General features: G+C 35.4%; 1 protein-coding gene across 1 annotated transcript in view; it reads right to left on the reverse strand.

Annotated features, from left to right (window-relative positions):
* Positions 1-317: 317 nt before the first annotated feature.
* The window catches only part of LOC120626564 (inaD-like protein), a 232,822-nt gene continuing 214,939 nt past the window's right edge, over positions 318-18,200 (reverse strand). Inside the window, exons 28-36 of the mRNA XM_039894120.1 lie at positions 10,627-10,680; positions 9,023-9,124; positions 7,243-7,314; positions 6,042-6,138; positions 5,584-5,640; positions 5,241-5,365; positions 4,503-4,664; positions 4,170-4,307; positions 318-4,031 (exon numbers count right to left, since the gene is read on the reverse strand). Coding sequence (XP_039750054.1) covers positions 3,858-4,031; positions 4,170-4,307; positions 4,503-4,664; positions 5,241-5,365; positions 5,584-5,640; positions 6,042-6,138; positions 7,243-7,314; positions 9,023-9,124; positions 10,627-10,680 — 981 coding nt within the window. The 3' untranslated portion in view covers positions 318-3,857. The remainder of the gene's footprint in view (positions 4,032-4,169; positions 4,308-4,502; positions 4,665-5,240; positions 5,366-5,583; positions 5,641-6,041; positions 6,139-7,242; positions 7,315-9,022; positions 9,125-10,626; positions 10,681-18,200) is intronic.

Consider the following 18,200-nt stretch of genomic DNA (forward strand, 5'->3'; position numbering starts at 1 on the left):
GGCACTGTGGGCTTAATAGACACATGTTCAACCTAAAGCTGCAGGGCACAGATCTATGTAGACTCTGTAAGGAGGCTGCGGAGACGCCGCTGCATTTGATCTGTTCCTGCCCCGCGCTGATGCATAAACGCAGCACTCTTTTGGGGAAACACATAATGCAACCAGAGGATGCTAAATTTCTTCCAGCAAGGAAAGTGCTGCTTTTCCTGAAGGCGACCAACGCTTGCTGGGAGATCTAGACAGCGGCGTCACAATAGATCGTAACCGGTCGACGTGACACCAGGGACCAGACGAACCTGAGCCGCAAGCAGAAGAAGAAGAAGAATCGCTTAGCCTTAGGTGAGATTGCTGTCACCAGTTAACTTATAGAGAAATAAAAAACGAGAAGCATTATATTTGTGTGAGCCCTCTTATCTGTATGATCGATAAACTGTGGTATCAATAGAGAAATTATCTTATTATTTTGTTTACCTGGCAAGTGGTTCCTACACAGATTAATATTAATTTATGGTAAGTGTTTATTTATTTGCAAATAATCTACAAACCTATTGTAATTTGGACAAAGCTTAAAAAACTAAGTACGTTATTTAAAATAAACTATATTTTACAAACAGCCCATTCATTTCTTACTTCTGGGTAAGATCAATCTTTTAGTTATATTCTATATAAATATGTTTTTTTAATGACTTTACGTTTAGTTTGTTATATCGAAATTTACCCAGCAGTACGACGTTTAGAGGCCCTTACTTCAAAGCCAAGCTATGCTAGTAACTAAGTTACTAAAATACTGAAATAACAGCTAATATTCAAGGGTCATCTCGGCCTATTTTTCAAATTAAACCTAAGCGATAATTATTTAACAAAATTGTTTAAATAATTTCAGTTCCAACAAATCATCAATACTGAATCTAATTTTTACTACTTTTTAGCTTAAACGGAATAAATTCTACCTAAAACTAATTTGGTACTTGCTTTTTTTTACTATAAGTAGTGTAAGTTTAAATTTACATAATGTTATTAAGCCGATCGGTACATCCGAAACAAAAAGGGGAAAAAATAAATTCTAACTGAGAAGCACACATAAACTCATAGAGGAAAAGGTGTCTCTAAAGCGACAGTGATACCACGCGTCCAAGTTTGCGTCCTGCGTTCGACCAATTACAAAACTTTAGTTTTTACATTGCTTGTGATTGGTCATTTGCTGAGCACAATCTTTATCGCCGCTAAGGATGCAGTTTGGAAGATTCCGTTTGGCCTTACTTTAAATACATCAGAAGGACTAGTTTTAGTGCAGATTTAAGCAGTGAAAACATATTTAACCATACAAATTGACACTAGAATTATGTACATTAATAGTCGGATCCAGATATATAAATAGCATTTTTCCGATCCGATTACAGAATCCGTTGTAATCATATCAAACTTTGTATCTCACCTCGAAAATGTTAAATTTTTTTACCATAAAAACACGAAGTACAGTGTAATGGTTTAGATACCATATAAGATATAGAATATAATGATTCCCATATTCAGCATTTGTAAGATCAGTTGCATAGTGCATTGTCTTAATTTAATTGCGTGCAAATGTTTTTATAAGCTGCTAACTAAAAAGAGTGAGCGACAATAAGAGGTGGGATACAGATACTCAATCCAAGGGTTGAGCCTTTGGGCTCAACGAAATCGCAAAGAACGTCAAGTGGGTAGGTGCCTTTGCCCGAGTTAGAAAGCGCATTTCGTGTTCTCGGTGCATCTTTTCTGGTGTTTTACGACCTCTTAAAGTCCTATAGGAGGTTTTGCAAATCAACAAAGGGGTTCGAGTATTAAAGCTCTGTAACGTTGGATTGTGCCTTCTTGGTCTTTTTAAGTCGTACATTCTGGTTTAGCTTTACGCAGAGCAAACATTTCGTCAGACAATGTTGTCCTCAGCAACTTGGGTGCTGAAACTTTTGGACCCATTTTTCTGTGACAATATTTTACAGTGTTTATTATTTGTTATGCTGTACTACGTCTTAGTTTCAATATACGATTGGCTGTAACTTTACAAAACTCATAGTACACCCAGAATATTTGAAATTTTGGCTGTAAAGAGAATGACGAACGACGTTAAGAGAAAAACCAACGCGTCATTCGACTCTTGCTCGAACCAGTGTGTCTTGTTACTGAAACTTGCACGCAATCGCAAGCGCGGTTTGGACGCGTTCGTTTGGCCTTAGCTTAAGTTGAGTCACATAATATTCGAATCAAATTCATGCTTTACAATATGATATATACAAAAATAAATATACATTTTATTACATGGTATTTGATAAAAATATGGAACTAGAATAATTCATTTAAATAAACTAGAATTCGAGAAGTTAAAACATTTTATTCAATTCATATTTTATCACCGCAAGGCATATTAATTTATTTAGGTGCAGTTCAATGCAGTTCTTCAAATATTTAATTCATGTTCCTTACCAATGATATTAAATATATATATAACCAATACCATAACACTCACTAATGTAAGCATAGTTCCATGCCTAAGTAGTTTTATTCCGTTTCACAAAAACAAAACGAACAGTTTTCAACGCGGTAAAAAACTTTGACCTAATCCACTACAGCGGTGAACAAGTAATTTTACATAACAACACTTTCGAGGTTCCAAAACCAGATTATTAGACAGTTCATTATCGATTTTATTTAAGATGAAGCACCTCACTCATTCAATTTTTATATACAATAGATATACATGCTTTCTCCTCGTTCGCTTATAATCATATAGTTAAGAGCCTGTTTCACCACTTGCTGATTAGTGTTGGATAGGATTAACGTTTGTTTTTGACAAAATTTGTGAATAATCTAACCGATTTTTATCAAATTTTGGTGAAACAGACTCTTAGATAAACTATCTAATTGCTGTCTAATAGCATATCATATTAACGCACAAATTTAATAATAATAAAACTAATTAAAAATCTTCCTATCGATTAAAGTAAGCAGTACTTCTCTTTTCCCATTTTTCCTTTCTGATAAGGATGGCTTTACTGACTTTATAATTTGACCTAAAGATATTAGTTTAGATTGATTATTAACTTCGGGTGTTAATCATTTGATAAGATGATACGAGAGATACTTTTAGTATTGATAATTCTTATTGTCTAATCACTTCACCTTCTCGATTTCATTATTTTAATTTAGATAGATACATTCATTTTTATAAATGTACCGCTTGGTTGAGACACAAAATATATAAACTGACACTCATGATTAAGTTAGTAAATGAGCCGGAGTCACGTTAGAGTTTTGCGTCGTGACAACCCAGGACCTAAGATTTTTCGGAGTCTTTCGTCTACCAGTGAGAACTATCTGTATCGCTGCGAGACTCGTTAGAATCCAGTGAAGGGTTACTTGTGTAATGTAATCTTGAGACAACCCCATGAAATATACCTAGATAAATTTGATATTATGCATTCAAAAAAAACCTTCCAGATTTCCTATTTCAGACTTTATATCAGAAATATGTAATTATCTGCAACCAATAAACGAACATTATAAATATTATCATTTCATTATTTATTAATAGTGAATACATTACGTAACCATTCATTAATTGCAATGACTATTATAAATCGCTTATTTCTTATTCCATTTCAATTACTTTTTTATCTACAACAAGAGTGTCCAACTTAAATAATTAGTACTTCAAATCAAACCTTTTATCAATTGATCTACGGTATATTATTTTTAATTGTTCTTCATTTATTCTCATCTTTAGATCGTTCTCATGCGATTTTTTAAATATTGAATTCTTAGAAAAGCAATAACCATACCCGTTTCTATAATTTGTTATTCAAATTCAAACTATATCACAATTATCTAGGTACTATTTTAAATCGCTTAACTTTAATGGTGGTCTTATTGTTACATAGCTTCAGGGCGGCTCCTATAGCGAGAAATTCTGCACTGGAGAGATCTTTGCCGTCCACTGCTACGATGAAATCTCCTCGTTGTAGTTTGCCATCAACCTCTGCTATGGAACCAGGCAGCTGGAATGCATAACAGTGGTTTTGTAATTTTATTACAAAGAAAAATTTATTTCATGATAAAGAAAATAATTTTTATACACAGTGACATTTCGGGAGAAATACTGATGAAAAATATATTTCTTGCCTAGAAAAACTTACCAGTTCTCCAATATAAGCCCCCGTGCCCTCGATGGGGGGAACGCAGTTCAGGCCCAGCGGTCGCCCAGATTTTTTCGTCAGCTCTACCTCTATCTCTTCATATTGTACGGGATCCGGCCGGTACACGTTCATTTTTATCTGGAATGAATATAAAAAATATGCTTTCTTACTGCTATAACTTATTTAGGTCTAATGGCATGTACAACTACGAATAATATGTAAATTAAAAATTTATAACGGCTTTCATTATTCTACTAGTCAAGTCCTTGCATTGAATACCTATATTTTTCGTAACATAAGTAAAAGTAAAGAGAAATGAAGTATTTTACATACCTTAGGTGCTTTAACTTTTATTGTCATGCACATTCTCTCGTACGTCATGTCTTTGTTGATGGCGATGCTGTTACAGTCTCGTATCTGATCTCCTACTTTCAATCTCCCGTCTTTGGCTATCACTCCGTTTTTGTACACTTCTAGCACCACAGCTGCTGGGCCCTTTATAAAGTTTAATTATTGAATATAAATCGTTTTATAGTTTGTGATTTATTGTGTGCGTGTAATGAACATTTTCAGAGATAAACATTTTCAGTACCTAACATAGCAATACCGTGAATGACAAGAAAATGGTCCGACATCAATGAATTTACTCACAACCACAAAAATTAGATATCCTCTTAATTGATATTTTGTGTTTGACAATTAGATGTTATACTTTGTATTCGAATGAATTTATCTTTTCTATGATAGAATTTAGATCGTTACTCTTGGTTCCGGAATAAATTAAATATTTTTCGCATTCTTCCTCCACTTTACTTAATATCATTAAAAAACAAACTAAGTTTATAATTAGCAGTTTTGATGATTTAAAATAATATTCATTAATCGTTTCAAAAAAAAAAAATCTGGAAGTTGCATTATATTTCGTCATGGAAATCTATGCTTTTGTCTATATTTATAGAAATATCTCGATCATCAAGATCATTAAGAGCTTTTCGATTGAACTACCCGTAAAGTTAGCTTTCCTACTTTTCTGTAAATAATGTCACGAATGTAAATATTTAATTTGCTTACATTGATAAGCGTATCGCTGCCACCAAGTAAGGCAATACCGAGTACTTCGTTGTTAGTATTTATTTCAATCATGGTGTCTTGGTTTGGTCTAAGAGCCGCTGTCGCTGGATCTGGTGGCGGCTCAGCTAAAATAAATTCATCCAATGAATTAAAAAATTTAGTTACTAAGGGTGTACTTGATATTTTCTTCAGTACTTTGAATTCATCTGTCTAAAAAATCTGCGCTTTTAATACAGGGTTATCCTTACACACCCTCAAATGTCTTCCAAACTTGCTACAGGTCCGAACTCGGTGAGATTTGGTTATAAGCATTATGTTACTTTATCAGTTTGTTCCCTCTTACCTTTAGCGGGGGTTGGTGTTACTGGTTTGGGAGTGACGGGTCGAGACGGACCGCCATCTGAAATATATACCAAAGGTGAGTTCCTATCTTTATTGAGATTCTACTTTTGCGAGAGAGTCAATAAACATGGCAATACTTCGGCTTTTAAGGTAAAAGTTTAAAAGAGTTTGGAAATGTTTGGTGCAGCATGAAATACACATCGCTTTTGCATTCGAGAACACTTTGCAAAAAAATTACACTTGAAATTTACTTCGCTTTTTTACGCAAGAATTTCTTTTTATATACAGTTATAAATTTCTCAAGGAATATATTTTCGTATTTTTAACTAAAGCTACCTTCAAAGCCGACATACTGTAGAGTAACCCAAAATACAGAATTGAATGTGGTAGTGCAAGCATAATCGCAGTGATGATTTGAAGTAGGAGTTATACTGAAAAAGTAAAATGATAACTATTCACCTGCGTCCGCTTTGTCGCCATCCGCGGGATCCTTCAGGTTTGGACTGCATACTGTTAATATAACTACACCGTCTGTTTGCTTAAGTTTAGCTGCTGCCTACAAATACATTAAAAAAGATGATATTACAATATGACCATTGTGGTGTAAAAATGTTACCATGCTGCCACCATCAAGTTATCATTGGACATAAGATGACGGTACGTTAAAAAACAGACCACTTCACATTCGTACTGTTACGTGCTAGGGTTCGTTAATTTGGAATAAGAAAAACCTGATGACTCTTCTAATCTGCTATTCAGAACAAAATTCCAGAACACACTTCCAATCTTAGGACAATCGTAGTCCAGAATGGTAGCCGAGGTTTCTATATGTCACTCTTATAGCTCGCTAGTCTTGTAAAGTGTAACTTTGACATTACTTTAGTTCGCTCTCAAAGCAGACTAACATCCGCTATTTATATCACCTAGAGAAGAGCCCTAGAATATTCTTATCCCAAAGGAAGTAGAAAAGTTCCAAAAGGAACGATCTAGAAACTGAAGTTGTTGTACATAGGTAATTTTTGCCCGACACAAAAACGCTAAGAACCTACGCTACGTTCACGGGCGGTTATGAACTTTACAACAGTGGTATTAAGCTTCTTTGTAACAGTATGTTTCTGTCACTTTTATGAGAATTTTTTTTTTTTTTAGTAATATAACTATTTTGATGAGATCAATTTCTTTTGTAAAAGTATTACGACCGTGGTCACACAATAAATTCTCCGTTTTGCATTAAATGTGATTATTCTTATATTATAATATTTTTGTTACCGAAATGTGTAAAATTTTCAGCACTGCGGCTGTGTAAAACCAGTTAGGGCCGAGTGAGGTGTCATACTAGACGATCGACTGGCGCAGTGGGCAGCGACCCTGCTCTCTGAGTCCTAGGCCGTGGGTTCGATTCCCACAACTGGAAAATGTTTGTGTGATGAACATGATTGTTTTTCAGTGTCTGGGTGTTTATCTGTATATTATAAGTATTTATGTGTATTATATTCATAAAAATATTCAACTGTTACCTTAGTACCCATAACACAAGCTACGCTTATTTTGGGGCTAGATGGCGATATGTATATTGTCGTAGTATATTTATTTATTTATTTATTTATACTTCACTTGGCCAGGTAAGGATTTCAGAGATATTAATAACTTTTGAACTTACGGCATCATAACTGCAGCTAAGGAGAGAGTCCCTGTTCACAGCCAGAATCATGTCTCCTATGTTTAAGCCCCCCTACAAAAGAAGTAAAATAATAACTTTTTTGGATGAATTAATGAATACACTTTTATTGTACACCATGTGGTAGAAAAATTGTTTCGAAAAGTATACAATTTGGCGGCCTTATCGCTACATAGCGATATTTCTTGGTAATCAATGGCGTAAAACCCAGCTCAAGAAAAGAGGTAGGTGGTGCAAATATACACGAGCTGACCCGTGCAACTTCCAAATCGGTTATTACCGGAAAACACAAATAAAATGTCATTTTCTAAAAATGAATCCTAACTAGATCGATTTATCGCCCTCGAAACCCCCTGTATACTAAATTTCATGAAAACCGTTGGAGCCGATTCCGAGATTCCAATTATATATATATACAAGAATAGCTCGTTTAAAGATATAAGATATACCTATTTTTGGATTTTTTTTTTGCTAATATATAGATAAGTTCTTGACTGCAATCACACCTGATGGTAAGTTATGATGCAGCTTAAGATGGGGCGCGATGCCTACTATGCGCGATACTCTTGATTTGAAGGTACCTAGATTATAGGTATCGGGGAAAATGGGAGGGCATTCCAGGCCTTTGCGGTGCGGATCAGAAAGGAAGAAGCAAAACGCTTCGTACGTGCGGATGGTATTTCAATATACCTATATCACCAATACTTTATATTATATTAGCTATTGCCCGCGACTTCGTCTGCGTTTGATTTTGTTTTTTGATGTGGCATTCAATTTAGTTGTAGTTTTAAAAAAAATTAAAGTATTCAGTATCGCTAAGCCTTAAATGAGGAGTTTGCTGTTGTCCGCATATCTACACAAAGTTTGGGCAAAATTAAGCACATATTATAACCTCTATAGTACAAAAATAATTATTTAAATCGGTTATAATTTGTCGGAGTTATGGTGTAAAATCGTCAAACACTTTCATCCCCTCTTCCAAAGGAACCGAGCTTAATGCCGGGATAAAAAGTATTCTCTATTACTTCTAACACTTCCAAAAATATGTGTACAAAGTTTCATGAGGATCGGTTAAGTAGTTTTTGCGTGAAAGCGTAACAAACAAACTTACATTCACATTTATAATATTAGTAGGGATAGGTATAGGGATATTTTCGTTATCGTGTGTATTAAAAATACAATTCGGATATCGAACGGTTTCAATACCCATTTCTATACTGTCGTCCATGTGTAACTACTAGGATTTTAAAAAGAAAACTAATTTCCATCTCTAAAAAATGGTCAAAGCTGTACTGTACCTACTGTTTATTAAACAATTGCACTGATTACAATACATTTTAGTTTGAACATTGAGGAATTCCAAATTCCCGTATCTCTAAAGGCATAACGGACATAACCCATATCAAATGAAATTAAGTTTTCTTGGAGACCTGGTATCACTCCATGTCAGGACACAAAACAAAATCATTTAAGATTACGCGACGAATTAGGAATTCTGTCGCATATCTCCGAAGATCTTAATGAAGTCCTGTTGGAAATCAAATGGATACAAGCAGCTATATGAAAAACCAATTTAATTGAATGGTGAAAATCAGTTCAGTTTGGGCAGGCAAATAAGTAGCCATTTCTGTTGAAAGCATGTTTCCATTTAGCGCTCTGCACTGAAAACTTTGAAAAGTCAAAATTGATTAGACCTGAGGTTTTACATATATTCAAGACAAGAACTATTTCGCTTCGAGAACCAATTATGTAATTTTCTCACCTGTTCTGCAGCGCTGCCTTCTTGAAGATCTGACACGAATATACCCCGGCCGGCTTCTGTATGTCTGCCTTCTATTATCATTATACCTAAACCTGATGGGCCCTGTCGAATAAAAAAACATATGTTATGCTGGATAATTTCTAGACTGTTTCAGATCTTTGGACGTAGAAACATCTTTTAGCGAGGAAAACAAAATTAATGTTTATTAAAAGTGGTAGTTAATAGTTGGCGTATCAAATTCATGATTCTTTAAAATTAATAAAAATTAAATTACGTTCAATTAAAATGTATGAGTACAGTTTAGCACTAAATATAATTTATTTGGTTCCGGCATATGTTCAATTCAATTCAAAATTCATTTATTCCAAGTAGGCCAAATATAAGCACTTTTGAAACGTAAAGTCTGTCTGTTTCTAGTGACTCTATCACCAGTTCGGAAGGCAGATTCTACCGAGAAGAAGCCGGCAAGAAACTCAGCAGTTGCTCTTTTCCAACATCAAAAATTTACATTTTACATTTTAACATTCATTTTTCTATCTTTTGAGAGATGAAAGCGGTGCCGGATGCTTCCAAGAAACCTTGTCATTAAGAAATTCATCAATTGTATAGTAATCTCGCTGTAATAAATGTGTTTTAACATATTCTTTAAACTTATTATTATATTAATAGCGTATACTTAATCCTAAAAATGACTTCTGTACCTTTCGCAGACGATATGCAGATGATAGTATGGTATTTTGAATCCCACAAGGGTGAAGAATGTGTCATTAGTATAGTAAATTAGAATTCTGATAACATTAGTTGTGTGTTCTATTGTCAGAACTGTCTACCCTAGTGCTTTGGTTATCATAACTAACTTATTATGATTATAAGAAAGAAGCCTGCATCCAGCAATATAGTAAGACTGAAAATTATGAAGATTGCTAGAAATAATAATTACGCTGTTTCGCTAACATGAATGGATAAAACCCGTGGAATGAATAAGCTTAAAAATATTCAAGATTTCGGTTCAAGGTTTTTGAATATTTAGAAAAACCCGGTTTAATTTTATTATGTACTTAAGAGAATATATGCGACCACAAGTAAGAATTGACCAGACTTCATCTTTTATAATTTTCAAGTCTGTAGACTACATAATATGTACCAAATAAAATCCGCCATGTTGTCGAATATGAATTCTGACGTGGAAAACATTGTCGTTAAATGTGATGTTGACGCAATGAATTAAATATATTTTAATCTCCTAAGTTCCTAAGAGATATTGTGTTGCCTCAAGACAGTTAAAAATAATAATAGGAAAACCACAAAGGTCTGATAAGATGACCTATTAAAAACATTTTAAGAGTGTGACATTTTCTACCTACGTTTACTTATTCTATCGCGTGAAACTTCAACAACTACAATTTTTAATATGGTATCGAAGAAGCATCATCTCAGTGACAACCATGGAGAAACTGTACACTAGTGGCACTAGATTTCCAGGCGCTCTTTTGATACCATATAAATCGTAGTTAACGTTCACGCAATCGTACGTAGGTGGAAAATCTCACACTTTGCGCACAATAATATATATAACGACACTTTGTATTACTGTCGACACTAACCTTTTTGATGGTGATATCTCGTACGCCTTTGTAGTTGACAAAACGGTCGTCCACCTGAAATAACAGAAAATACGTATGTCATCAAGTGCAGAACACACGTGGACAATAATAGTTTAAGTAACAACAAAACAATAACAGCCCAACCAGAACAAATAAATAAAAAATAACAGTTTAAAACACCATTAGTGATGCATGATGGGTATATTGCTCTTGTCTAGCTTGTAATACGCGTTACAGCTGATATAGAGTTTCAACTCTTAATATAAAAATGAAGCACTGATAGCCCAGTGGTTAGGAGTTTGGCTTCACTTCCGGGGGGTCGAGTTCGAATCTCAGCACGCACCAATTCTGAGTTATGTGCGTGTTGAACAATTAACATATATTCAGTATTGACTTGATTCAATGGTCAAGGGACACTTTGTGACGAAACCTTTACGCGTTAGAGTTCTCCATAATATTTTTAAGGCATGTGGAATCCACCAATGGGCTAGCCTCGTGGACTAAACCCTCTCATTGTGGGAGGCGACCCATGCCCTGTAGAGTGTCGGGAATTCATTTATATGACGACGATAGGTGTAAATTTGGTAAACTTATACCTTCCATTTTACTATTAATAAGTATTCATTTCAGCACTTCGAAACAAAAAACTTTGCTTTTAGCGGCAATTAACACCACTGGGTCAGACAGGTCGTCGTGTTTCGTAATATTTTACCGTAAACACTGTAAGTCCTCTACATTATTACCTATTCGTCGTAAGCTGATATTATACTAGATAGCCCCCTGTTTAATTTGCGTATAATTCTAAAAAGTGACGTAAAGAATTGCCTATGACCTTTATCAATTATTATTGTAATAAGCAGTGGCGTGCATACAGGGTATGCACAGGGAATGCACTAATAATATTAAATGAAAAATATCTCCAGTACGATTTATAAAAAACTTGAGGATAGTCTCTTTAAGATTTATAAAATGCCTACCTTTAAGTTTCTATAACTCTTACTGGAGATTTTCTCCTGTTTATATTATCTGCATACCCTGTGCATACCCTCTATGCACGCCGCTATTAATAACTGATATTTTTCAGACCAGACTGACAGTTCATACGTATTTGTTTGTATAAAGCATTTGTATACAGTGAGGTTATTTAGTGACATATTAAATAAATGTTTGTATGCATATTTCACTAGTGGGTCCCAACGGACTTGTATGCGTACAACTCCTGTTAGGATATTTTTGCTTTATGCGAACAATGATATTATGTAGCTTGACACATCGCGTTGCATCGCCCGATATTATTCAGCTTATAAAAGTTTAACTATTTACCACTATGTGTCGTCTTTATGTTCCTCAAGAATTGGGCAATGAATTTATGCAAAAAAGAATTTAACAAAACGTACTTCCAAAGAGTAGCGCGTTGAAACAAAAAAATACTCGCCATATTAATAGTATAAATAAAGAAAAGTGTAACATTAATATGTAGGTATTATATTTAAATATTGGAAATCAATATATATACGAGTATGTACCTAAACCTAAACTTATAGTTTTGCCTGACTTAAAAAAAAGGAGGGATTTTCATACTGTCTTTCATTCTCTCTCTATTCTCTCTTTTTAGTCGGTATTATACTCCATCCAATGTACCCTAAAATAGGTGAATGCATGTTATATTTTATTCAAAATAAATAAATAGACTTAGATTATATACACATAGAGAGATTAAAAAAAATTGTTGTCAAAGTTTCGCCCGTGCTATTTGCACATATTGTTTACACGCAGTTTACACAACTACAATAATACAATGGCAATGTAAATAGGAGTTCATGCTCGTCTGCCAACTGTTAAAACAATTTGCAGCTGAAAATGTAAGCAAACAACACTGTCTGGTTTCGTTTTAATGACTTGCAAGTTTTATCACTAGAATCAACAAAGATATTCCATATTTTATCGTCGCAGCGGTACAAGCGAAGTTAGGCCTCGTGGTAAGAATTTCAGCCTCCCTATCTGGGCGAACACAGTCAAAATTAGATTGTAATGAATAAAGTTTTTAAAGTGTACCGAAATAATTAAAGTGTGAAATCGAATAGGGTCCAAAATGTTATATAATGTGAACTTTCTTCGATTGATTTAAGGCTCATAATCTGAGATATTAGGCACGCGTGTTTTATTAATGATGTCCAGATTAAGTTAAATTTGCAACATTTATATGTTTTGCAACATTTATATAAACCATTTTTAATTTATCCGGGTAATACAGATTCTTTTATTTACGTTGTTCGTAAGAGGTTTTATGCGACTAAAAATATATTCTGGACCTGTTTAATAATGATTAATAAACGTGTAATTTGATGAAATTATTCACAATTCATAGTGAATAATTTCATCAAATTAGACGTATAATTCTTTAAATACTCTCTTTATTTTGTTTTTAATATAGACTGAATGCGGCGAAGGATGCTGGCTGTTTGCCGGTTTACCTTTGCGCGTAAAAAAAAACCGTGCCCTTTTGAATATTCTGTTATCACCAAAATCTAGAGAGGTGCCTACAAAACTTTCATGCAGTGGAATAACAGCAAAAAAGAGTCAGTTATTTTCTGAGAGTATTTGAATGTTTAGCCTTTTTTTTCCTCGCAAGCGTGATTAAAAACGTCATATGTATCGCGTATTCATTGATCTTTATACTCTCGGCTTCCTTATCGCGTTCGCTTGCAGCTCAAGCGCTTAATACCGCCTCGACTGTAAAGTATCACTTAGCATACTTGTATCATAATCTACTATTAAAATGTTAAGGCTTTATTAATATAACTAGCTGTTGCCCACGTTCTTCGTCCGCGTTTATTACAGTTTTTTTTCTAATATTCGTGGAAACCGTACGTTTACCAGGGATAACAAGTAGCCTATGTTACTCCCCGTCCTTTCAACAAACTCGAAGACAAAAATCAAGTTGATTTGTTCCTTAGTTAGGGCGATAAGAAGGGACAAGCAAACAAGCAAACACACTTTCGCATTATAATATTAGTAAGGATGACTCTGGAGGAACAAGTTTGATCTCCAGCCCGCACGTGTAACTTTTCGGAGTTATGAGCATTTTAAGTCATTCAATTTTTTTTTTACAATGGAGGAAAATATCGTGTGGAAACCTGCATGATTGAGAGTTCTCCGTAATGTTCTCAATGGCAAGTGAAGTATAACAATCTACACTTACTTGACCAGCGTAGTGGACTACACAACACACAACGTAATTTTTGGGCCGGTAATTTGTCGATAAAGGAATATTAACCTTTCGCAGTCTGGTGAAAACACCAGCGGTTATCAGCGCAAACACGCCCGAAGTTCATCCCACTTGAAACGGATTGTGTATTTTATCAATGTATCTTATCGCTAGCTTAGTTTATTTAAGCAACCAAAAATACATATCTACATACTTTGTTTAGTCTGATATTAATTTAGTCGTTCAAACCGTTTGTAATAAACCTGTTTCACAACTTCCGTTAAGGGTTCCGTAGTTGAACTAGGAGTTGGTATCTTGATCCATGTACGGGAGCTATGGTATCACCATCGCGTATCACGCTAGACCGTAAAAATAGGAAGATCTTCCTCCGAGCGGGAGATCGTGCTCAGGGACCGAGGTCCAACCATTCATCTTTGGAGGTTGTATATATGGTAAATTTTTGTGAACACTTCGTTAGAGCAATGCAGGATCTTTGTGGCGCCATCTAGTTACGGTAATGTGGAGACCGCTACAATCCATATGTTACAGTGACGACAATACCTTGTAACCGCTAAAAAGGCATTACATTTTGAACAAAAAGTTCGGGGAATACCCTAAATAGGAAAACGAAATCTTAATGAACAAAAAATTACGAGTCTTCTCGAGTGAATATTTATGATAAGATCTAACAAATTCGGCCCATAAAGATTACTTTTGTTTCCGTCGGTTCCGTCCGTCACTTTAATTTATCATTAAAACATTTAAAAAAATATTTGCCTCGAAGTTTGCAAAGCGGAAATTCGGAAATATAAGCTTTATGTAATTACGGAAAATTACGATGTTTGCAATTAACTTCTGTTTTCGAAACTAGCAATACCTAACAAACAAACCGTGATTATTGCTAAGATATTATAGTATTGCTAAGATGCAAAACCCTAAGTAAGCAAGACTGATTCGTATTTAGTCATTTTTTTTTATCGCCAGCACACAATATCACTTCAAATCAAGTATCTACCTAGTTAGAGTTCAGGTCGCAAGCTTTTTGTCATAAATTATTATTTATGCCATTAGCTTTTGACTTTCAAAGTAGGGAGGTTTCAAACAAACTTGCCTTTCACGTGGATTAGGTATGTCACCTGAGTTAGTTTTTACGTGAATTTTCTTAATATAAATATTAGGTACGTGTTCCGTACATTTTTATAGGTGTTATAACATCATCAAAACGTAATTGCGAATAAACTAAATGGAATGGAATTATCAGTTATAAAACTAACAGTCCAAAATTTATGGAATATTATGTGATCAGTAATTACAGAATCCACATCATTATTTCGACCGGTAGACGTCCAGAGATGGGCATAGGTTTTTGCGGTCTCGACATTATGTAACTAGATGGCGCCACAAAGATACTGCGTCGCGTAGCGATGTTTTCACAAATAATGACCATATATACAACTTCCAAAGATGAAAGGTCGGATCTCAGTCTCCGAGCACTATTACCCGCTCGGAGGAAGATCTTTCTATTGTTACGTTCGAGCGCGCCATAACAGCTAGCGTACATAGGTCTTTTAAAATGATTTGCTCACTCCGAGGCATTGTGCCGCTCATATCCGGCGACCCCCTGCGGCTCGCTTGATGTCCACTTAGTGAGCGGGGTCTACCGACACTGCGCTGTCCAATATCATATGATCAATAATTGCAGAATCCACATCATCATTTTGACCGGTAGACGTCCACTACTGGATATAGATCTTTCGAAAGGATTTCTAGTCTCCAAGCCCTTGTGCCGCTCATGTCCAGGGACCCTTCGACTCGCTTCATGTCCACTTAGTGAGCGGGGTCTAACGACTCTGCGCTGTCCAACATAATGTGATCAGTAATTGCAGTCTCCACATCATTATTTTGACTTATAGACGTCCACTACTGGATATAGATCTTACGAAAGGATTTTTCTCACCAAGGTTTTGTGCTGCTCATGTCATGTTTGTGTCATGTTTCATGCCCACTTGTGAGAGGGGTCTACCGATACTGCGGTGTCGTGTCGGTGTCGCAACTCCATCACTATATATAGGGACTTCAACGTCCAATCCTCATTGTCGGTAACTCTGGTTTTTCTACGGATGTCTTTGGTCTCTGTTCTGTTTCTTATTTTATCACATAAAAATACTCTGAGAATAACTATCTCCATTGAGGGCTGACTGACTTTAAGCCAACTAAATTAGACCCAAAGCTAGAAACCATGTTTCGGAGCCCTACAGTCATCTCATATTGATTTCGAATATTATATGTACTTAAATCTGATTTATGTTACGTTAACTATGTTTTAACGTTTCTTGATAACATTAGAAATGCTAATGCTTAAGCTAATGCCTACGATTGCTTCAACAACTGTGTGAAAGGTACTATCAATATAATTTTATTTCCATGTCTTTTGTAATGGTTTACAGAAGCATTAATGGTACATAATGAGTTAGCTTATACCATCATTCTGAACCACGGAAAGTAGAATCAGTAGGGCTTCAGATACGTGGTTTAAACGTGGCTTTATGAATTTAGACCAACATTTTCACGTTCTATTTCTATGAGATTAGACGCCAACCTGATTTTAACTCGTTCCCCTGGGAAATACGACATTCCTAGTCTATTCTCCTGTTTAAACATCGCTTAAAAAAATATTACTTATCTATGTAATTGAGTATTATGCTAGTTTATAATAGCACAAATATATATACTAGTATATATACATTTATACCGGTATTTTTGTAGTTATTATGTAAATGTAGTGTATATGTTCATGTAAGTTTATTTTATTTTTTATAACATACTTTATGCACCTTCCACTTTTAGTGATATGACCGCCTTTGCACCCTAGCACTAAGTACTACTACTGTTTACCTTGTGTTATTTCTATTGTGTTGTGTTGCAATAAAGTTTTTCTATTGTATTCTATTCTGAACTGATAGAGATCTGAAACGTGCTCACTTACTACGGGCCTCATAAAAAAGCTCAGAGTAACTCAGCGGGCTATGGAGAGAGCTATGCTAGGAGTGTCTCTACGTGATCAAATCAGAAATGAGGAGATCCGTGGAAGAACTAGAGTTACCGACTAAGCTCAGCGAGTCGCGAAGCTGAAGTGGCCATGGGTGGGGCACATTGCTCGGAGAACCGATGGACGTAAGAGGTCTTGAGGTACTCGAATGGCGACCCTGCACCAGTAAACGCAGCGTATGTTGACCCCTAACGAGATGGACAGACAACATCAAGCCAGTCGCTGGGAGCCGCCGGAAGTAAGCGGCCCGGGACCGTGAATTTTGGAACTCTCTACAAAACACCTATGAGCAACAGTGGACCAGTGGTTGATGGTGATGATGATGATGATGAGGCGAGAAAACTCGTAGACATTTATCTCGTTGTGAGCATGTTAGCCTGACTGGATGCAACATCCTATTGACGACAGGAATCTTTAATTTGGTTTGTAAATCTTGGATAATCAGTTTCTGAGGAAAGGAAGAAAAACTGCTTGATACTGGAATTGAATTTGCTCGTTCACTCCATTTTATTATGAACTACTGAATTCTTTTATTTACGCTATACGACATAATTCACCTAACCCCGTTTTAGCTGTAGGAATTTAAGCTTGTTCTATAAAATATATTCGGAGAAAAAACTAAAATGAATGAATTTATAATTTTATAATTTTCATTAAAGTTTTTTTAGAAATAACAAGCATTGAAAAAATACTTTGAGAAAAATTCATTGTTTAGTTGGGAGCCAATTAGAAATCTCACCTTTTTCTTCTTGAACGACAATGTTCGGCGCCATATTGACCTGAGGAACGCGGTGGGCTTGTAATAGTCATCCGTATCGCGCCTGCGCACTTCGGTCATTACAGTCATCACTGCATTGTAGGTGTACGCTTTACGTCATTAGCACTTTTCAAATCACTTTGTCCGAATCACATCACTTCGATAACACTTCACATTTAGCTCGCATATTATTGTTTATGGGCGATTTACAAAATAAGCGGTGCTTTTTGTATATTAGTTTTTTATAACTTTTAAAAGTATTCTAAGCGGGTATCGTCACCATTACCTGCAGCCAATGACCTTTATTATGAACACACTGGTCTAGCTAGTTCCTATATAAATGGCACCTTCAAATTCGTCTCCATTTGAAGCGACATATGTAAGATACGAGTACAAATTAAGTGTCTCCACCCTTCCCCTAATCCTGGGTGTCGTACGAGGCGACTAAGGGAATATAACGAAGGCGAATAAGGGTTTTCGGACACAATGCACTTGATACAATAATGGCTGAGAATGAGTATTCTGTATGTTCTGAACTATATTTTTTTTTTGAGTAGGTA

The sequence above is a fragment of the Pararge aegeria genome, chromosome 1, assembly GCF_905163445.1.
Source record: "Pararge aegeria chromosome 1, ilParAegt1.1, whole genome shotgun sequence".
NCBI classification, from domain to species: domain Eukaryota; kingdom Metazoa; phylum Arthropoda; class Insecta; order Lepidoptera; family Nymphalidae; genus Pararge; species Pararge aegeria.